The sequence below is a fragment of the Somniosus microcephalus genome, unplaced genomic scaffold (assembly GCF_052327205.1).
Source record: "Somniosus microcephalus isolate GS21.2 unplaced genomic scaffold, FLI_Smic_1.0 unresolved_chr7, whole genome shotgun sequence".
Classification (NCBI taxonomy): Eukaryota; Metazoa; Chordata; class Chondrichthyes; order Squaliformes; family Somniosidae; genus Somniosus; species Somniosus microcephalus.
Genome location: NW_028225185.1, coordinates 16,350,974 through 16,370,657, shown reverse-complemented (window position 1 = coordinate 16,370,657; position 19,684 = coordinate 16,350,974). Strand labels below are relative to the sequence as shown.

The following is a 19,684-nucleotide window of genomic DNA, read 5'->3' as shown; positions in this document are numbered from 1 at the left end:
TGGGATTTTGTCCCAAATTATTAATTGCCTCGCCGGCCCACTCCTTCCGCATTTCAGGTTAAACCAGGCTTAAACAGCAGTACAGACCAGTTGGGCCGAATGGCCTGTTTCTGGGCTGCACAGTCGATGTCTATGGGCCCCCACCGAGGCTCCATGGTACGCACTTACGTGACCCAAGATGAGAAAAGCTGGGACACGGTGTCAGAGGAATACTTTCTGCTGGGCTAGACCCAACAATAAATGAACCCCAGGCCAGCAGACTGTGGAATTTGACCTCCCTGCACATGCAATGTTTCACTGTGCAGTTAAACCCAAATTATCATTTTTATTTAGTCAAAACCTACTCTCGGAAATCTGCCCTTCAAATGCAAGCCCTTACTTTGTCTTGAATGGGGAGCGGGGTTTCATCAGCAGCTGCCGGCAGGGGCCCAGTGGCTAAGAGATGGTGGGGAAAGGAAGGACGATCATTTCCGAAAGGGGTAAAGACTTGATGGCTGGGAAGGGAAGGAGCGGACAGAAAGCTAGTGCCCAAGCAAGAGAGGCCGAAGGGGAGGAAGGAGAGGGAGAGCAAAGGGGATGGCGGGAGTGCACGAAAAGAGAGAGAACAGGGTAGAGAGCGTGCAGGGAGCGTGAGCGAGAGAGAGAGAACAGGGTAGAGAGCGTGCAGGGAGAGAGAGAATAAGGTGGAGAGCGTGCAGGGAGAGCGAGAGAGAATGAGAGAGAGAGAGAACAGGGTAGCGTGCGTGCAGGGAGAGTGAGAGAGTGAACAAGAGAGAGAATAAGAGAGAGAGAGAGAGAGAGAACAGGGTAGAGAGCGTGCAGGGAGAGAGAGAGAGAACAGGGTAGCGTGCGTGCAGGGAGAGAGAGAATAAGGTGGAGAGCGAGAGAGAGAGAACAGGGTAGCGTGCGTGCAGGGAGAGCGAGAGAGAATGAGAGAGAGAACAGGGTAGCGTGCGTGCAGGGAGAGTGAGAGAGTGAAGAGAGAGAATAAGAGAGAGAGAGAGAGAGAGAGAGAGAGAGAGAGAGAGAGAGAGAGAGAGAGAACAGGGTAGCGTGCGTGCAGGGAGAGTGAGAGAGTGAAGAGAATGAGAGAGAGAGAGAGAGAACAGGGTAGAGAGCATGTAGGGAGAGAGAGAATAAGGTGGAGAGCGAGAGAGAGAGAGAAAACAGGGTAGCGTGCGTGCAGGGAGAGTGAGAGAGTGAAGAGAATGAGAGAGAGAGAGAGAGAACAGGGTAGAGCGCGTGTAGGGAGAGAGAGAATAAGGTGGAGAGCGAGAGAGAGAGAGAAAACAGGGTAGCGTGCGTGCAGGGAGAGAGAGAATAAGGTGGAGAGCGAGAGAGAATGAGAGAGAGAGAGAGAAAACAGGGTAGCGTGCGTGCAGGGAGAGAGAGAATAAGGTGGAGAGCGAAAGAGAGAGAGAGAACAGGGTAGCGTGCGTGCAGGGAGAGAGAGAATAAGGTGGAGAGCGAAAGAGAGAGAGAGAACAGGGTAGCGTGCGTGCAGGGAGAGAGAGAATAAGGTGGAGAGCGAGAGAGAAAGAGAGAGAGAGAGAGAACAGGGTAGCGTGCGTGCAGGGAGAGAGAGAATAAGGTGGAGAGCGAGAGAGAAAGAGAGAGAGAGAGAACAGGGTAGCGTGCGTGAAGGGAGAGAGAGAATAAGGTGGAGAGCGAGAGAGAATGAGAGAGAGAGAGAGAGAACAGGGTAGCGTGCGTGCAGGGAGAGTGAGCGAACAGGGAGAGTGAGCGAGAGAGAGAGAACAGGGTAGAGAGCGTGCAGGGAGAGAGAGAATAAGGTGGAGAGCGTGCAGGGAGAGCGAGAGAGAACAGGGTCGCGTGCGTGCAGGGAGAGTGAGCGAGAGAGAGAGAGAACAGGGTAGAGAGCATGCAGGGAGAGTGAGAGAGTGAACGAGAGAGAGGATAAGGTGGAGAGTGTGCAGGGAGAGCACGAGAGAATGAGAGAGAGAGAGAGAACACAGGGTAGTGTGCATGCAGGAGAGTGAGCGAGAGAGAGAGAACAGGGTAGCATGCGTGCAGGGACAGTGAGCGAACAGGGTAGAGAGCGTGCAGGGAGAGCAAGTGAGAGAGAGAGCGAGAGAGAGAGAACAGGGTAGCGTGCGTGCAGGGAGAGTGAGCGGGTGAGAGAACAGGGTAGAGCGCGTGCAGGGAGGGCCAGAGCCAGGGAGAGGGGGCAGCGAGAAGAGAGCCAGTGCGAGAGACACTTTCCATCGCCACCAGAAGCACGAGGCAGCACTACCCCTATTTTCCAGTACCAGCAGCCAGAGATTGCCAAGGACGGCGGCAAGCACCGAGCACAGCCCACGCTGCCTCCTGCCCGGCCTCCACACACTGAGGGCACTCATTTCGTCCATCACGGCTGGGCCCTTCCGGCATCAGCACTCGAGCCAACCAGTCTGGCGCTGGAGCAACTGAGCAACCCAAGGCTCACTGGACAGGAAGATTAAAAATTCTTTTAAAATACAAACAGCCATTGGGGGCTCGCAAAAAGGATCTAAGGAACAGGGTGCGGTTGGAGAGTCTTGAGAGCTTTATTAATCATTCCAAGCTGTGTGAGTCACCTCTTCAGAGCTTTACTGGGTCGCGAAGAACGGAGTTAACAGTTACAGGAGGAAATCAGGCCCTGTACATCTGAGGAATGCATTGCTACTGCAGCTCAGACCCACACACATCAGGAAATGAAGGATTTATACGCACTGTATAATCGAAGAGTTCTTTTGCTTCAAACTTTTCCTTTGTGCTATCAACATGAGAGATGTTGGTGCTGGGAAATGGACACACTCCCACTTCAGGCATCCAGGGCACTCTCAGGGGCAGGTACAGCACGGGTTAGATACAGAGTAAAGCTCCCTCTACACTGTCCCATCAAACACTCCCAGAGCAGGTACAGTGTACGGGTTAGGTACAGAGTAAAGCTCCCTCTACACTGTCCCATCAAACACTCCCAGGGCAGGTACAGCACGGGTTAGATACAGAGTAAAGCTCCCTCTACACTGTCCCATCAAACACTCCCAGGGCAGGTACAGCACGGGTTAGATACAGAGTAAAGCTCCCTCTACACTGTCCCATCAAACACTCCCAGGGCAGGTACAGCACGGGTTAGATACAGAGTAACGCTCCCTCTACACTGTCCCATCAAACACACCCAGGGCAGGTACAGCACGGGGTTAGATACAGAGTAAAGCTCCCTCTACACTGTCCCATCAAACACTCCCAGGGCAGGTACAGCACGGGTTAGATACAGAGTAAAGCTCCCTCTACACTGTCCCGTCAAACACTCCCAGGGCAGGTACAGCACGGGTTAGATACAGAGTAAAGCTCCCTCTACACTGTCCCATCAAACACTCCCAGGGCAGGTACAGCACAGGTTAGATATAGAGTAAAGCTCCCTCTACACTGTCCCATCAAACACTCCCAGGGCAGGTACAGCACGGGTTAGATACAGAGTAAAGCTCCCTCTACACTGTCCCATCAAACACTCCCAGGGCAGGTACAGCACGGGTTAGATACAGAGTAAAGCTCCCTCTACACTGTCCCATCAAACACTCCCAGGGCAGGGACAGCACGGGTTAGATAGAGTAAAGCTCCCTCTACACTGTCCCATCAAACACTCCCAGGGCAGGTACAGCACGGGTTAGATAGAGTAAAGCTCCCTCTACACTGTCCCGTCAAACACTCCCAGGGCAGGTACAGCACGGGGTTAGATACAGAGTAAAGCTCCCTCTACACTGTCCCAGTATCTGGAAGAGAGACAGACAAGTTGATACCCGGGCTGGAGAGGCCTCCCCAGGGGCCCTGGGCAGGGGATTTAGCCCACATCATTGGCCTGTCTTCCTCTGATGCCCACGGTCGTACTTTATATTTCCAACAATTTCGGTGTTGATTTCCTAACTTTGGCAGTTGTGATTTGTTTTATACTTCTTATTTAACCCGATTATATATTTGGAACTCGAACGTTAAAAAAAACGTTTTGACTCCTTTGTGGAAGGGGTGTTCAGTGCGCCGTTGGAAGTTCTCCCTTGAGGGTGCGCTGGGTGAGTTAGTCTCGGTTTTGGACATGATCGCTCCTTGCTAATCTGCAAGCAATAATATTCCTTCTCCTTCAGCTCGTTAGGTCCCATTAATGAGCTGTGTCCCTCCCCTCTCCCTCTCCTGTGCCTAAAACTGCGTTACATTCCGCTCCAGAAGGAGCTCAAAGCATTTGGTCAAAGCTCAAGTATCAATCTTTGGAGTGGAAAAGTTGAAGTAGATTTTTTTTTTTTTTAAATACAGTTCTACACCTGCAAAGCATCGAGTAATCATTAAAAAAGACGATGAGTGGGAACAGCAAGCTAATAGAAACGCAGTTAAAATTCTCCCAACTGCACAAGGTGGTAACCCGCAGCGAACAGCAGGGCGGGAATTCACACCGAGCGACTCCCAGGACCGCGCAAACCAGGAGACTAAATCACGGACAAAATCAAGACACTGAATTCTTGCTCTGCATTTCTCAGGGGCCGTTTGCCAAGGGTCGCGATGGTCTTTGGTGCTGGAGAATGGTTCGTCATTCACGCCCAGTAGCAAAAACACTCCCAGGGCAGATTTAGCTCGAGTTAGAAACAGTCCGTTCAGGTGCCCCTTGCCCACCGCGTCGCCTCACGTGAAAGACCGTTTCGACATTGCTTTTTATACTTGCAAGAGAGACGGAGGTGCTTTGGGCAGCCAATCAGCGTCCGAATGTGGGAGATTTGCTGTGTAAGTTTGAGTCTCGTGTCCAATTCTGGGCTTTAGGAAGGATGTCAAGGCCTTTGGAGAGGGTGCGGAGGAGATTTGCCAGAATGGTCCCAGGGGCTGAGGGACTTCAGTGATTGTGGAGAAGCTGGGATTCTTCTCCTTCGAGCAGAGAAGGTTAAGGGGAGATTTAATCGAGGCGTTCCAAATCATGAGGGGTTTTGATCGAGTAAATACGGAGAAACTGTTTCCAGTGGCAGGAGGGTCGGTAACCAGAGGACACAGATTGAAGATAATCGGCAAAAGAACCAGAGGGGGAGATGAGGAGAATGTTTTTTTACGCAGCGAGTTGTCGTGATCTGGAATGCGCTGCCTGAAAGGGCGGTGGAAGCAGATTCAATAGTGACTTTCAAAAGGGAATTGGAGAAATACAAGGTAAAAGATTCGCAGGGCTGTGGGGAAAGAGCAGGGGGGAGTGGGATTAATTGGAGAGCTCTTTCAAAGAGCCGGCACAGGCACGATGGGCCGAATGGCCTCCTCCTGTGCTGCATGATTCTACAATTAATATTGCACAGTGTCAAATCAATTGTCCTAGTTATTGGTACCCCAAAAAAAGTGCATTTGGAGATTTCTCTGTCGGGGCGAGGGGTACGAGGAGTGATCAACAACCTCATGTTTTAAGTTCATGTCACAGTGTTCGGTAAGTGAGTAAAGACTAAAATAACGCAGTCTGACTTGCCACTTGGTGCGCAACTCTTGGGAGCATCGATCTGTGGCCAGCATTGGTTTGGAAGTAGGAATGTGCTCACCGGGCAAACTACATGCCTCGAACAGAGAGAGCGAGAGCGGCAGAGAGAGCGAGAGAACAGGAGAGAGCCAGGGAGAAGGAGAGTAGGAGAGAGAGAGTGAAGGAGAGAGAGTGAAAGAGAGAGTAGGAGAGGGAGCGAGGGAACAGGAGAGAGCCAGGGAGAAGGAGAGTAGGAGAGAGTGAAGGAGAGAGAGTGAAAGAGAGTAGGAGAGGGAGCGAGGGAACAGGAGAGAGTAAGAGAAAGAGAGAGGGTAGGAGAGAGAGAGAGAGAGTAGGAGTAGGAGAGAGAGAGGAGAGAGAGAGAGTAGGAGTAGGAGAGAGAGAGAGAGGGAGGGAGCGTAGGAGAGAGTGAGAGAGAGCACATTAAAAAGAGGCAGCGGTGTACAGTGTGCAATCATACTGAAGGTACATCAAGATTTCTAAACCTCAGGTTTTGAATAAAGGTTCCATTCCTGATCAGAATTTAAATAGGTTGCTGTTAATATGTCGCTGATATTGTCTCACATTCACGCACACAAGCATAGGGCAGCAAAATTTATACTTTTTAATATATTTATATATATATAATTTAGATATATATTAATCCTTCAAATCTATGTCTACTTTAGTCACCGTAAGGTCAGGTGACAAACCTGTGGATTCACATCTGCTATCCCAATGATCAATAACGTCATTACCGTTTAGTGATCCCGCTTTGCAATCTATTACAAAAAAAGAGCAGGTACACTAGATTGCTGGCGAGTGACTTGTTCAGTACTCCGCCCATTTGCCCTCTCATATATATATATATATTATATAAAAAAGTGTAGACGTTTCAAGTGAGATCGGTGCAATGAGGAAAACAAAATGCAAGTCCTCCTGTGATTTGGAAATGGTCACTGCAAACAGCTGAACAATGGGGGTTAGTACAAAGGTGCATCAACATTGACCAACGCCTGCCATGTCCTACGCTGTCTGGTGCCAGCATGCAGTCAGTGAAGGGCCGCAGCAGCAGTAGAGAAGGTGAGGCACCTTCCAAGAAGAGGGAGCCGGGAGGAGCGGAAGCCAAGAGGGCAGAAGTTCACGTCGGCGTGGCGCACTGGTTTAATCTCAAACGCATTTTGGTGAAGAAGGCAGGTTGGCGTGGCCAAAAAAATACCACCAAGGGCAACTTCTACCCTCTGGTCCCAGCCGCTACACACCTCGTAGCCACTGCTTCAAAGAAAGCGCGCCTCCCTCCTTTCCCCTGCTGCCCGCAAGAGTGCCCGATACCACTGCCTGTGGATAACTAGATTCCACTGAGCGTGCACGCTAGGGGTGCGGCCTACACTTACGCTTGTGCGTTGGACACATCATCGGAGAGGACGACAAACACCATCCGTCGCAACACAGTCCTTCGGTCGCTGCCAGTGCGCGCTGGCCGAACGGTCAACGCGAGACCACGTATAGGATATTGCCAAAAAAAATAAAAACGAAATATAGTTAACTTTAAATTGTTCTAGAGAGAGAGAGAGAGAGAGAGAGAGACAGAGAGAGTGTTTCATCTCAATGGTTGCCACTTAACCCAAGAATAAAAAGGTGCATAGGGGTAGACGCTTGTGACCAGCGGCTTAAAGCATACCAAAACCTTGCCTCATACAGCCCTTGTTCATGGCCAGTGACGTGGACAATGTGCAACGGTTTTAGCGGGAGGGGGCGGGTTTTTTTGCAACCCTTCTATAAAAATATATCTTTGCTCTGTAAGATTACGATGGATCCACCAGGATGCCTTCCTCGGACTCGTGATCCCATGCGGTGCTCACGTGGCCCCAATCCTGCATGTCATCGACGCCAAAGTTTCCATCTGTCTGCGGGGGCTCCCTCTTGATCTGGTACTCCTCCGGGAACCTGCCGTCCGTTCCCGGGGGCTCCCTCTTGATCTGGTACTCCTCCGGGAACCTGCCGTCCGTTCTCGGGGGCTCCCTTTTCATCTCGTACTTCTCCAGAAACCCGCCATCTATCCCCGGGCGCTCCCTCTTGACCTGGTGCTCCTCCGGGAACCCTCCGTCTGTTCCGAGGGGCTCCCTTTTCATCTCGTACTCCTTCGGGAACCCTCCGTCTGTTCCTGGGGGCTCCCTCTTGATCTCGTACTCCTCTGAGAACCCTCCGTCTATCCCCGGGCGCTCCCTCTCGATCTCGTACTCCTCCGGGAACCCTCCGTCTATCCCCGGGCGCTCCCTCTCGATCTCGTACTCCTCCGGAAACCCTCCGTCTATCCCCGGGCGCTCCCTCTTGATCTCGTAGTCCTCCGGGAACCCGCCGTCTATTCCCGGGCACTCCCCGCTGACCTCGCCGTCGCCCTTGCGCTTCCTGGTGCGGATCTCCAGGCAGTTCTGCCCCTTCAGGTGCCGCTGCAGATGGTCGAGCCGCACGAAGGCCTTGCGGCACTGGCTGCACTCAAAGGGCCGGTCGCCGGTGTGGAGCCGCGCGTGGTTCTTCAGGTCGTAGCTGTGGAGAAAGCGGGCGTCGCAGCAGCTGCAGGCGTACGGCCGCTCCCCCGTGTGCTTCCTCATGTGGATCTTCAGCTTGTCGTTTCTGCAGACAGGGGAAACAAGACCAGGTCAGTGCAAGTACAGCTCTTCGCCACTCTCACCCACTCCCGACTGCCCTCCGCTCCCTGCGCTAGAACAGGTGTGTGCGAATTTCGGGTGCGGGCAAAGTAAGGGTCGACCCGTGATGCCTTTCACGATCGAATATCCAACTGACACCCATTGTCTGGGCGTACATGTGGAGAATGGTGCCCACGACACTATGGCAAGCATGAGTCAGCATCTTTTGGGAGGTGGGGGGGTGGGGGAAGGGTGGGGGGAAGAGAGATGAAACAAGACTGGGGGGGAAAGAGAGAGAGAGCAAAAGAGAGAGAGAGAGAGAGAGACGGGGAGTGAGAGAGAGAGAGAGAGAGAGAGAGAGAGAGAGAGAGAGAGAGAGCCAAACAACCCCAGATTTCAAGGAATTGGATGACCTGTCAAAATTGAGATTAGTCCTGGGAGAAGGAGACAGACCATACCTTGGGGCCAAATATGTAACAACATGTCACAACCTGAGGACTGTTTAAAATTAAGACTGTTTAAAATTAATATTGAACGTACCAAATGAAGTACAAAGACTGTTTAAAATTAATATTGTTTAAAAGTAATATTGTATGTACCCAACAATGTCAAATCGATTGACACCTACAGAATGTTGGAAAACTGTACCTTTTTGCTATGTAAGCTTTGGCAATATGGTTCTCTGTAAACTTTCATGCCAATAAAGCATTTGAACTGAACTGAATTGAATTGAGAGAGAGAGAGACACGGGAGAGTGAGAGAGACGGGGAGAGGCGGGAGAGTAGGATGGGGCAGGGGGAGAGAGAGATGGGGGAGGGAGAGGGAGAGATGGGGAGGGGAGGGAGAGGCGGGGGGAGGGGAGAGAGAGAGAGAGAGAGAGACGGGGAGGGAGGGAGAGACGGGGGAGGGGAGAGAGAGAGAGAGACGGGGGGAGGGGAGGGAGAGAGAGACGGCGGGAGGGGAGGGAGAGAGAGACGGGGGGGAGGGGAGGGAGAGAGAGACGGGGGGAGGGGAGAGGGAGAGAGAGACGGGGGGAGGGGAAGGAGAGAGAGACGGGGGGGAGGGGAGGGAGAGAGAGACGGGGGGAGGGGAGGGAGAGAGAGACGGGGGGGAGGGAGAGAGAGACGGGGGGGAGGGAGGAGAGAGACGGGGGGAGGGGAGGAGAGAGACGGGGGGAGGGGAGGAGAGAGAGAGACGGGGGAGGGGAGGGAGAGAGAGACGGGGGAGGGGAGGGAGAGAGAGACGGGGGAGGGGAGGGAGAGAGAGACGGGGGAGGGGAGGGAGAGAGAGACGGGGGAGGGGAGGGAGAGAGAGACGGGGGAGGGGAGGGAGAGAGAGACGGGGGAGGGGAGGGAGAGAGAGACGGGGGAGGGGAGGGAGAGAGAGACGGGGGAGGGGAGGGAGAGAGAGACGGGGGAGGGGAGGGAGAGAGAGACGGGGGAGGGGAGGGAGAGAGAGACGGGGGAGGGGAGGGAGAGAGAGACGGGGGAGGGGAGGGAGAGAGAGACGGGGAGGGGAGGGAGAGAGAGACGGGGGAGGGGAGGGAGAGAGAGACGGGGGGAGGGGAGGGAGACGGGGGGAGGGGAGAGAGAGAGAGACGGGGGGAGGGGAGGGAGACGGGGGGAGGGGAGGGAGAGAGACACGGGGGAGGGGAGGGAGAGAGAGACGGGGGGAGGGGATGGAGAGAGAGACGGGGGAGGGGAGGGAGACGGGGAGGGGGAGGGAGAGAGAGACGGGGGAGGGGAGGGAGAGAGAGACGGGGGAGGGGAGGGAGAGAGAGACGGGGGGAGGGGAGGGAGAGAGAGACGGGGGGAGGGGAGAGGGAGAGAGAGACGGGGGGAGGGGAAGGAGAGAGAGACGGGGGGAGGGGGAAGGAGAGAGAGACGGGGGGGAGGGGAGGGAGAGAGAGACGGGGGAGGGGAGGGAGAGAGAGACGGGGGAGGGGAGGGAGACGGGGGGAGGGGAGAGAGAGAGAGACGGGGGGAGGGGAGGGAGACGGGGGGAGGGGAGGGAGAGAGACACGGGGGAGGGGAGGGAGAGAGAGACGGGGGGGAGGGGATGGAGGAGAGAGACGGGGGGAGGGGAGGGAGACGGGGAGGGGAGGGAGAGAGAGACGGGGGAGGGGAGGGAGAGAGAGACGGGGGGAGGGGAGGGAGAGAGAGACGGGGGGAGGGGAGGGAGAGAGAGACGGGGGGAGGGGAGGGAGAGAGAGACGGGGGGGAGGGGAGGGAGAGAGAGACGGGGGGAGGGGAGGGAGAGAGAGACGGGGGGAGGGGAGGGAGAGAGAGACGGGGGGAGGGGAGGGAGAGAGAGACGGGGGGGAGGGGAGGGAGAGAGAGACGGGGGGAGGGGAGGGAGAGAGAGACGGGGGGGGAGGGAGAGAGAGACGGGGGGGGAGGGAGAGAGAGACGGGGGAGGGGAGGAGAGAGAGAGACGGGGGGAGGGGAGAGGGAGAGAGAGAGACGGGGGGGAGGGAGAGAGAAACGGGGAGGGGAGGGAGAGAGAGACGGGGGAGGGGAGGGAGAGAGAGACGGGGGAGGGGAGGGAGAGAGAGACGGGGGAGGGGAGGGAGAGAGAGACGGGGGGAGGGGAGGGAGAGAGAGACGGGGGGAGGGGAGGGAGAGAGAGAGCGGGGGAGGGGAGGGAGACGGGGGGAGGGGAGAGAGAGAGACGGGGGGAGGGGAGGGAGAGAGAGACGGGGGAGGGGATGGAGAGACGGGGGGGAGGGGAGGGAGACGGGGAGGGGAGGGAGAGAGAGACGGGGGGAGGGGAGGGAGAGAGAGACGGGGGGAGGGGAGGGAGAGAGAGACGGGGGGAGGGGAGGGAGAGACGGGGGGAGGGGAGGGAGAGAGAGACGGGGGGGAGGGGAGGGAGAGAGAGACGGGGGAGGGGAGGGAGAGAGAGACGGGGGAGGGGAGGGAGAGAGAGACGGGGGGAGGGGGAGGGAGAGAGAGACGGGGGGAGGGGAGGGAGAGAGAGACGGGGGGGGAGGGAGAGAGAGACGGGGGAGGGGAGGAGAGAGAGAGACGGGGGGAGGGGAGGAGAGAGAGAGACGGGGGGAGGGGAGAGGGAGAGAGAGAGAGACGGGGGGGAGGGAGAGAGAAACGGGGGAGGGGAGGGAGAGAGAGACGGGCGGAGGGGAGGGAGAGAGAGACGGGGGAGGGGAGGGAGAGAGAGACGGGGGGAGGGGAGGGAGAGAGACGGGGGAGGGGAGGGAGAGAGAGACGGGGGGAGGGGAGGGAGAGAGAGACGGGGGGAGGGGAGGGAGAGAGAGACGGGGAGGGGAGGGAGACGGGGAGGGGAGGGAGAGAGAGACGGGGGAGGGGAGGAGAGAGAGACGGGGGAGGGGAGGGAGAGAGAGACGGGGGGAGGGGAGGGAGAGAGAGACGGGGGGGAGGGGAGGGAGAGAGAGACGGGGGGAGGGGAGGGAGAGAGAGACGGGGGGAGGGGAGGGAGAGAGAGACGGGGGGAGGGGAGGGAGAGAGAGACGGGGGGAGGGGAGGGAGAGAGAGACGGGGGGAGGGGAGGGAGAGAGAGACGGGGGGAGGGGAGGGAGACGGGGAGGGGAGGGAGAGAGAGACGGGGGAGGGGAGGGAGAGAGAGACGGGGGGAGGGGAGGGAGACGGGGGAGGGGAGGGAGAGAGAGACGGGGAGGGGAGGGAGAGAGAGACAGGGGAGGGGAGGGAGAGACGGGGGGAGGGGAGGGAGACGGGGGAGGGAAGGGAGAGAGAGACGGGGAGGGGAGGGAGAGACGGGGGAGGGGAGGGAGAGAGAGACGGGGGGAGGGGAGGGAGACGGGGAGGGGAGGGAGAGACGGGGGAGGGGAGGGAGAGAGAGAGACGGGGGTAGGGGATGGAGAGAGACGGGGGGAGGGGAGGGAGAGAGAGACGGGGGGAGGGGAGGGAGAGAGAGACGGGGGGAGGGGAGGGAGAGAGAGACGGGGGGAGGGGAGGGAGAGAGAGACGGGGGGAGGGGAGGGAGAGAGAGACGGGGGGAGGGGAGGGAGAGAGAGACGGGGGGAGGGGAGGGAGAGAGAGACGGGGGAGGGGAGGGAGAGAGAGACGGGGGGAGGGGAGGGAGGGAGAGACGGGGGGAGGGGAGGGAGAGACGGGGGAGGGGAGGGAGAGACGGGGGAGGGGAGGGAGAGACGGGGGAGGGGAGGGAGAGACGGGGGAGGGGAGGGGAGAGAGAGACGGGGGAGGGGAGGGGAGAGAGAGACGGGGGAGGGGAGGGGAGAGAGAGACGGGGGGAGGGGAGGGAGAGACGGGGGGAGGGGAGGGAGAGACGGGGGGGAGGGGAGGGAGAGACGGGGGGAGGGGAGGGAGAGACGGGGGGAGGGGAGGGAGAGACGGGGGGAGGGGAGGGAGAGACGGGGGGAGGGGAGGGAGAGACGGGGGAGGGGAGGGAGAGACGGGGGGAGGGGAGGGAGAGACGGGGGGAGGGGAGGGAGAGACGGGGGGAGGGGAGGGAGAGACGGGGGGAGGGGAGGGAGAGACGGGGGGAGGGGAGGGAGAGAGAGACGGGGAGGGGAGGGAGAGAGAGACGGGGAGGGGAGGGAGAGAGAGACGGGGAGGGGAGGGAGAGAGAGACGGGGAGGGGAGGGAGAGAGAGACGGGGGAGGGGAGGGAGAGAGAGACGGGGGAGGGGAGGGAGAGAGAGACGGGGGGAGGGGAGGGAGAGACGGGGGAGGGGAGGGCGAGAGAGAGACGGGGGAGGGGAGGGGCGAGAGAGAGACGGGGGGAGGGGAGGGAGACGGGGAGGGGAGGGAGAGACGGGGAGGGGAGGGAGAGAGACGGGGGGAGGGGAGGGAGAGAGAGACGGGGGGAGGGGAGGGAGAGACGGGGGGAGGGGAGGGAGAGACGGGGGGAGGGGAGGGAGAGAGAGACGGGGGGAGGGGAGGGAGAGAGAGACGGGGGGAGGGGAGGGAGAGAGAGACGGGGGGAGGGGAGGGAGAGAGAGACGGGGGGAGGGGAGGGAGAGAGAGACGGGGGGAGGGGAGGGAGAGAGAGACGGGGGGAGGGGAGGGAGAGAGACGGGGGGAGGGGAGGGAGAGAGAGACGGGGGGAGGGGAGGGAGAGAGAGACGGGGGGAGGGGAGGGAGAGAGAGACGGGGGAGGGAAGGGAGAGAGAGACGGGGGGAGGGGAGGGAGAGAGAGACGGGGGGAGGGGAGGGAGAGAGAGACGGGGGAGGGGAGGGAGAGAGAGACGGGGGAGGGGAGGGAGAGAGAGACGGGGGGAGGGGAGGGAGAGAGAGACGGGGGGAGGGGAGGGAGAGAGAGACGGGGGAGGGAAGGGAGAGAGAGACGGGGGGAGGGGAGGGAGAGAGAGACGGGGGGAGGGGAGGGAGAGAGAGACGGGGGAGGGGAGGGAGAGAGAGACGGGGAGGGGAGGGAGAGAGAGACGGGGGGAGGGGAGGGAGAGAGAGACGGGGGAGGGGAGGGAGAGAGAGACGGGGGGAGGGGAGGGAGAGAGAGACGGGGGGAGGGGAGGGAGAGAGAGACGGGGGGAGGGGAGGGAGAGAGAGACGGGGGGAGGGGAGGGAGAGAGAGACGGGGGAGGGGAGGGAGAGAGAGACGGGGGGAGGGGAGGGAGAGAGAGACGGGGGGAGGGGAGGGAGAGAGAGACGGGGGGAGGGGAGGGAGAGAGAGACGGGGGGAGGGGAGGGAGAGAGGGGGGGAGGGGAGGGAGAGCGAGACGGGGGGAGGGGAGGGAGAGAGAGACGGGGGGAGGGGAGGGAGAGAGAGACGGGGGGAGGGAGGGAGAGAGAGACGGGGGAGGGGAGGGGAGAGAGAGACGGGGGAGGGGAGGGAGAGAGAGGACGGGGGAGGGGAGGGAGAGAGAGACGGGGGAGGGGAGGGAGAGAGAGACGGGGGAGGGGAGGGAGAGAGAGACGGGGGAGGGGAGGGAGAGAGAGACGGGGGAGGGGAGGGAGAGAGAGACGGGGGAGGGGAGGGAGAGAGAGACGGGGGAGGGGAGGGAGAGAGAGACGGGGGAGGGGAGGGAGAGAGAGACGGGGGGAGGGGAGGGAGAGAGAGACGGGGGGAGGGGAGGGAGAGAGAGACGGGGGGAGGGGAGGGAGAGAGAGACGGGGGGAGGGGAGGGAGAGAGAGACGGGGGGAGGGGATGGAGAGAGAGACGGGGGAGGGGAGGGAGAGAGAGACGGGGGAGGGGAGGGAGAGAGAGACGGGGGGAGGGGAGGGAGATGGGGGGAGGGGAGGGAGAGAGAGACGGGGGGAGGGGAGGGAGAGGGAGATGGGGGGAGGGGAGGGAGAAAAAGGTAGACACAGGCAGACCCGGCTACCAAGAGAGGACAGGATATGCTCTCACTGCAGTCAGGGAGTGGTGGAGACAGAGATGCACTTCCTCACAGCTTGTAGAAAATATCAGGGCATAAGGGAGAATTTCTACCCAAAATTCACAAAAATATGCCCGGAATTCAGAAATTTGAATGACGACCAAAAACTCCCACACCTACTAGGGGAAGAGAGAAATTGCGTAACACTAGCGGCACACTATGTTACAGCTTGCCATAAACAGAGGGACAACCAGTAAATATAAGAAAAGAGTATATATAAATTATATGAAAGTATATATTTATACACTCAGGGATATATCTGTTTATGCACTGTATGGATAGATCTGTATTTTTGTGAACAAACATGAATGTTTTCCGATGCTTTGGCAACATAAGATGTAACTTGTCATGCCAATAAAGCGATTTGAATTGAATTGAATTGAATTGAATTGAGAGAGACACGGGGGGAGGGGAACATTTTGGATTGGTGGGTGGAAGGAACCGTTCTCAATGTACTGTGCCAGCCCTAATAATAATGTTCATGCCACCAAGTTGGTGACAATGCACAGCCTAATTCCCCGACTGGAGCAATCAGAACCATTGTAGGAGGGCACTGTACCTGGTGAAGCGCACGCCACACACTTCGCACGCGAACGGTTTCTCCCCCGTGTGCGTGCGCATGTGCCGCGGGAGCTTGCCCGCCCCGTGAATGACCTTGTGGCAGATGGGGCACTCCTGGGGCATCTGCGACTTTCTCCGGCGCACCAGCCTATCCGGCGAGCCCAGGCGGTTGCTCAGCACCCCGTTGCTGAGGGAGCTGAGGTACAGCGCAGAGTCCAGCTCCGCGCTCTCCTCGTCCGTGTGGCGCTCCGCGGGCGGCGAGGGCGGCGGCCGGCAGATGGGCGCCTCGCTCTTCTCGCTGAAGTCCTCGCTCTCCTTCTCTTCATTGCTGCTCCTCTGGGCGTTCAGCGTTGTCGAGTACTGGTCTTCCAGACATATCAGAGTGTCTTGAGGGCGCTCCACCTGCTCTGCCGAGAGAACGTTGTTCATGGATGTTCTTAAGGGCTGGACAATGCGGTATAAGTTACTGCGACTGTTCAGGGAGATCCGAGGGGGCTTCTTGGGCCTCTTGCGCTGCCGGAACTTTGGAACCTCCAGCATCTCGATGACATTGATGGGACTTCCAGTTATCTCCTCCTCGCAGCCGTCTAGGTACTGCCTGGCCTTTGCGTAGTCCATCAAGCCCTCGCCGGCCAGCGATTCCGCCTCGTCGTCCCCGCCGCTGCTGCGCAAGATGTCGATGCAGGCGTCGGCGACACACTGGATCTCCAGGACGCGGGCGGCCTGCAGGACCTCCCGCATGTTGGAGTTGCTGATGGTGAGGGTGGCCGTGTAAGCGAACTCCAGGAGGGCGGCCAGGACCTCCGGCTTGACGAAGTCCAGCTCGCAGACGTTGCGCTGGCCGCTGAACGACTTGGAGGTGAAGAGCTTTTTGAAGTACTGGCTGCAGGCGGCCAGGACGGCTCGGTGCGTCCGGTACTCCAGTCCCTGAGTTACGATGGTGACGTCGCAAAGCACCCCCTTGTGCCTTTGCTCATTGAGGCTGTTCAGGAGTTCGCTGCTGTGCTCTGGAAAGGGGATCCCAATCAGCTCATCCTCCGCGGTTCCCATCTTACCCTGCAAAAACAAAGAGGTGGAATATTGACACAAGGTGCAGCAACACTTGAAAAAAAGACTCGCATTTCTCCCGCGCCTTTCCCAACCTCAGGACGCCCCCAGAGCGTTTTACAGCCAATGAAGGACTTTTTGAAGTGTGGTCACTGTTGTAATGTGGGAAACGCAGCAGCCAATTTGCGCACAGCAAGTTCCCACAAACAGCAATGTGACAATGATTAGATCATCTGTTTTTAGTGATGTTGGTTGAGGGATAAATATTGGCCCCAGGACACCGGGGAGAACTCCCCCTGCTCTTCTTCCAATAGTGGCCGTGGGATCTTTTACATCCACCTGAGAGGGCAGACGGGGCCTCGGTTTAACGTCTCATCCAAAAGACGGCCCCTCCGACAGTGCGGCGCTCCCTCAGTACTGCCCCTCCGACAGTGCGGCGCTTCCGCAGTACCGCCCCTCCGACAGTGCGGCGCTCCCTCAGTACCGCCCCTCCGACAGTACGGCGCTCCCTCAGTATCGCCCCTCCGACAGTGCGGCGCTCCCTCAGTACCGCCCCTCCGACAGTGCAGCGCTCCCTCAGTACCGCCCCTCCGACAGTGCGGCGCTCCCTCAGTACCGCCCCTCCGACAGTGCGGCGCTCCCTCAGTACCGCCCCTCCGACAGTGCGGCACTCCCTCAGGACTGGCACTGGGAGCGTCGGCCTGGATAATGGGCTCAAGTCTCTGGAGCGGAACATGAACCCACGATCTTGTGTCTCGGAGGCAAGAGTGCTGCCCCCTGAGCCAATTCGACCGTCAGCCAAGATAAAGTAGGTCAATCATTTTCAATATATTAAAAGAAAAATCTTCACAATTTCCCCTTTCTTGAAAAGGTTTCTCTCTCTTTCCCACCTCGTCAAGCGTTATCTGGCTACGAGGAGGTGTCACCTCCTGGTCTCCAGACAGCCCACCCCCTCGCCAAGCGGTATTAATCGGGTTAAGAGGGAACTGTCTTCCTCCTGACCTCCACTGGAGCTGCTGTGTTGCTCAAGTTGGTTTGCCTTCCAGATAGCCTTTCGCTGGAGGGCGGGGGCAGTGTGCTCGACTTGGCACTGGCTCTCAGACAGCCCAGGAAAGGCATGCGATCACTGCGTCACCCGTCGCCCTGGTACACCAACAGGCTATGGCAGGTTGCCCGGTCACAGACTGTGCCCATTAGCTCTGCGCTGGAGACTGCCGTGCAATACTAGTCATTTCCATCATTGCATATAATTAACATGATAAGAGAAAAGTGCTGCAATTAAAAGGAAATCAAACCATCTCCCAGCAGTGAGTTCCCAGCCAGAAATGCATCTCAAACCAACACATGTCTTCCTTACGTGCCACTGGGACCCTGCTCAAGGCACAACAGATCAACCCGCTAATCCGGCAAGGGGTACCAGATAATGTAAGCTGGACTGCCCGTCTCCTCCACATCCCACTACAACTGAACGTGCAGGACTGCAGGCAACTGCGGTGAAGGAAGGGAAAGGCAGAACGGGTTTCTATTTTAAATTCATCGCCTTTGATATGCTCAGGGTGTCCTCAAAGCCAGCGAGTTGAGTCACTGTCAGCAAGCACGACAGCCAACTTGGACACGAGATCCCAACAAATAGCAAGGAGATGAATAACCAATCTGTTCTTGGTTTGAGAGAGGAATGCTGGCCAGAACAGCCAGGAGAACTCGCTGCTCTTCTTCGAACAGCGCCACCAGATACAGGAAACTCTCGATTTACTGGCACCGAAATAACCGGAAATCTCTGTTAACCGGCAAAATTCAGGAGTAAGTTCAGGTTAAGTTTTACTTCATATTAGTGGCCGTTCCTGGATCTGTGACTGTGTAACCGGGGGTTCCTGCACTTGTTGCTAAGCAACAGGGACGCTTGGTCTGTGGCCGGAGTTCCTGCAGCTGTTACTAAGCAACAGGGAAGCCTGGATTTGTTGCTGTGTACGGAGCTCTCGTACCTTTTAACTATAACTCTCTGTAATCCGGACTTTTTGATAAACCGGCACCACGCCGGTCCCAGATAATAAAGAGTTTCCTGTACTGGATCTGCACAGACAGACGGTGGGGGGGGGGGGGGGGGGGGGGGACGCCTCGGTTTAACATCTCGTCCACGAGGTGGCACCTGTGACAATGCGGCACTCCCTCAGTCCTACACTGGAGGGTCAGCCGAGACCATTTACTTCAACCTGCGGCCTTCAGAGGAGAGAGTCTTACCACCTGAGCCTTGCTGACACATCAAAGCACGGAGATATCATTGTTAGGGAAGCTCGCAGGTACGGTCGCACTGAAGGATACATTTTACGCCGAAGACGCCATTTTGTAGCAAACAGCTTTCCCAGACACTGCAGGCGACAAACTGCATTCTGAAAAATACCCGAATAATCATCTTAGACATTCAAGGCCTCTGCGTGGCCCGCAGAAGAGTCATAGCGATAGTTTTATTTTGGGTTCTTTGTGTAGTTCTGACCTTCTGGTAGGTAAATTTGTTTGATAACTAGTTTGACCTTTTCTGGGCACGCGAGGAGGCAGACGAGCTTATGCCACATCCTGAAACCCACTGCAGTACTTTGACCCACCCTTAGGGATGCTGAGCTGATGTACAGTGACGCAAGCTAAGAGGATCGTGATGCAATGGCCTCTAATCCGAGGGATAGAAGCGTGGCTATTGTCAAGTCACATTAGGAAGACCCAGGGCTGATCGCCCTGCTACCGAGCTCAGCAACTGCAACACAAGGTCTCCCGCAGCCTTCACATTTGTCTGAGAGCGTCGTTCCCTCATATAAGCAAAAAACTCCTGCGTCTAGAACTCCCTCCTTGCACAGGCAGCAGCTCGAAGCTGGTCTCCGTGCGGTATTTTCCTGCAATCATACCCTTCAAGTCACTTCCCTCGCCCAATTTCTTTCTTGAACCCACAAAACACTGCCCCGACCCTCACAGCTGCCAACGGCCGCACAAACCACGTATTCCCCCACCATCGCCCTGCAAAAATGAGCACTTCTCTGAGAAAGTGCAGACACAACAGCGACCTCCCAAAATGTGTGCGCGCGCTGCCTTTTTTTTTTGTTTGAAAACCTGGTTTTCCATTTTTTAAAAAGGAACTTTTAATACCTTCAATGGCTACGCAAGAATTGAGACAGTGGTTTAGCATTTCCTCCGCAGGGGGAAAAAAAAAAAAATTGAGTAATGGAAATATTAACCGAGGTGTCTGTCACTCTTGCAGTGAAACGTATTGGAGTTCTTCTCGACGCCCACTAGTTTCAACAGTTGGACCAATCGCCAGAAAACATGCTTAGCTGGCGACACAATCGCCCACTGTATGACAGCGCTCGATCGCAGATCCAGCAACAAAGAACTGCAGACAGAATCACACAGCGCAGGAGGAGGCCATTCGGCCCACCGTGCCTGTGCCGGCTCTTTGAACGAGCTCTCCAATTAGTCCCACTCCCCCCCCCCTGCTCTTTCCCCACAGCCCTGTGAATTTTTTCCCTTCAAGTATTTCTCCAATTCCCTTTTGAAAGTCACTGTTGAATCTGCTTCCACCGCCCTTTCAGGCAGCGCGTTCCAGATCACAACAACTCGCTGCGTAAAAAACATTCT

The 19,684-nt window shown here is 57.5% G+C and overlaps 1 protein-coding gene across 2 annotated transcripts in view; it reads right to left on the bottom strand.

Moving 5' to 3' along the window:
- Positions 1-3,486: 3,486 nt before the first annotated feature.
- Positions 3,487-19,684, bottom strand: part of LOC147086581 (zinc finger and BTB domain-containing protein 7B-like) — a 172,570-nt gene continuing 156,372 nt past the window's right edge. For both annotated transcript variants that reach the window (XM_085978726.1, XM_085978725.1), the window contains 2 exons: positions 15,015-16,072; positions 3,487-8,086 (listed from right to left, as the gene is read on the bottom strand). In XM_085978726.1, the coding sequence (XP_085834852.1) occupies positions 7,258-8,086; positions 15,015-16,066 (1,881 nt within the window). In that variant the 5' untranslated portion in view covers positions 16,067-16,072 and the 3' untranslated portion in view covers positions 3,487-7,257. The remainder of the gene's footprint in view (positions 8,087-15,014; positions 16,073-19,684) is intronic.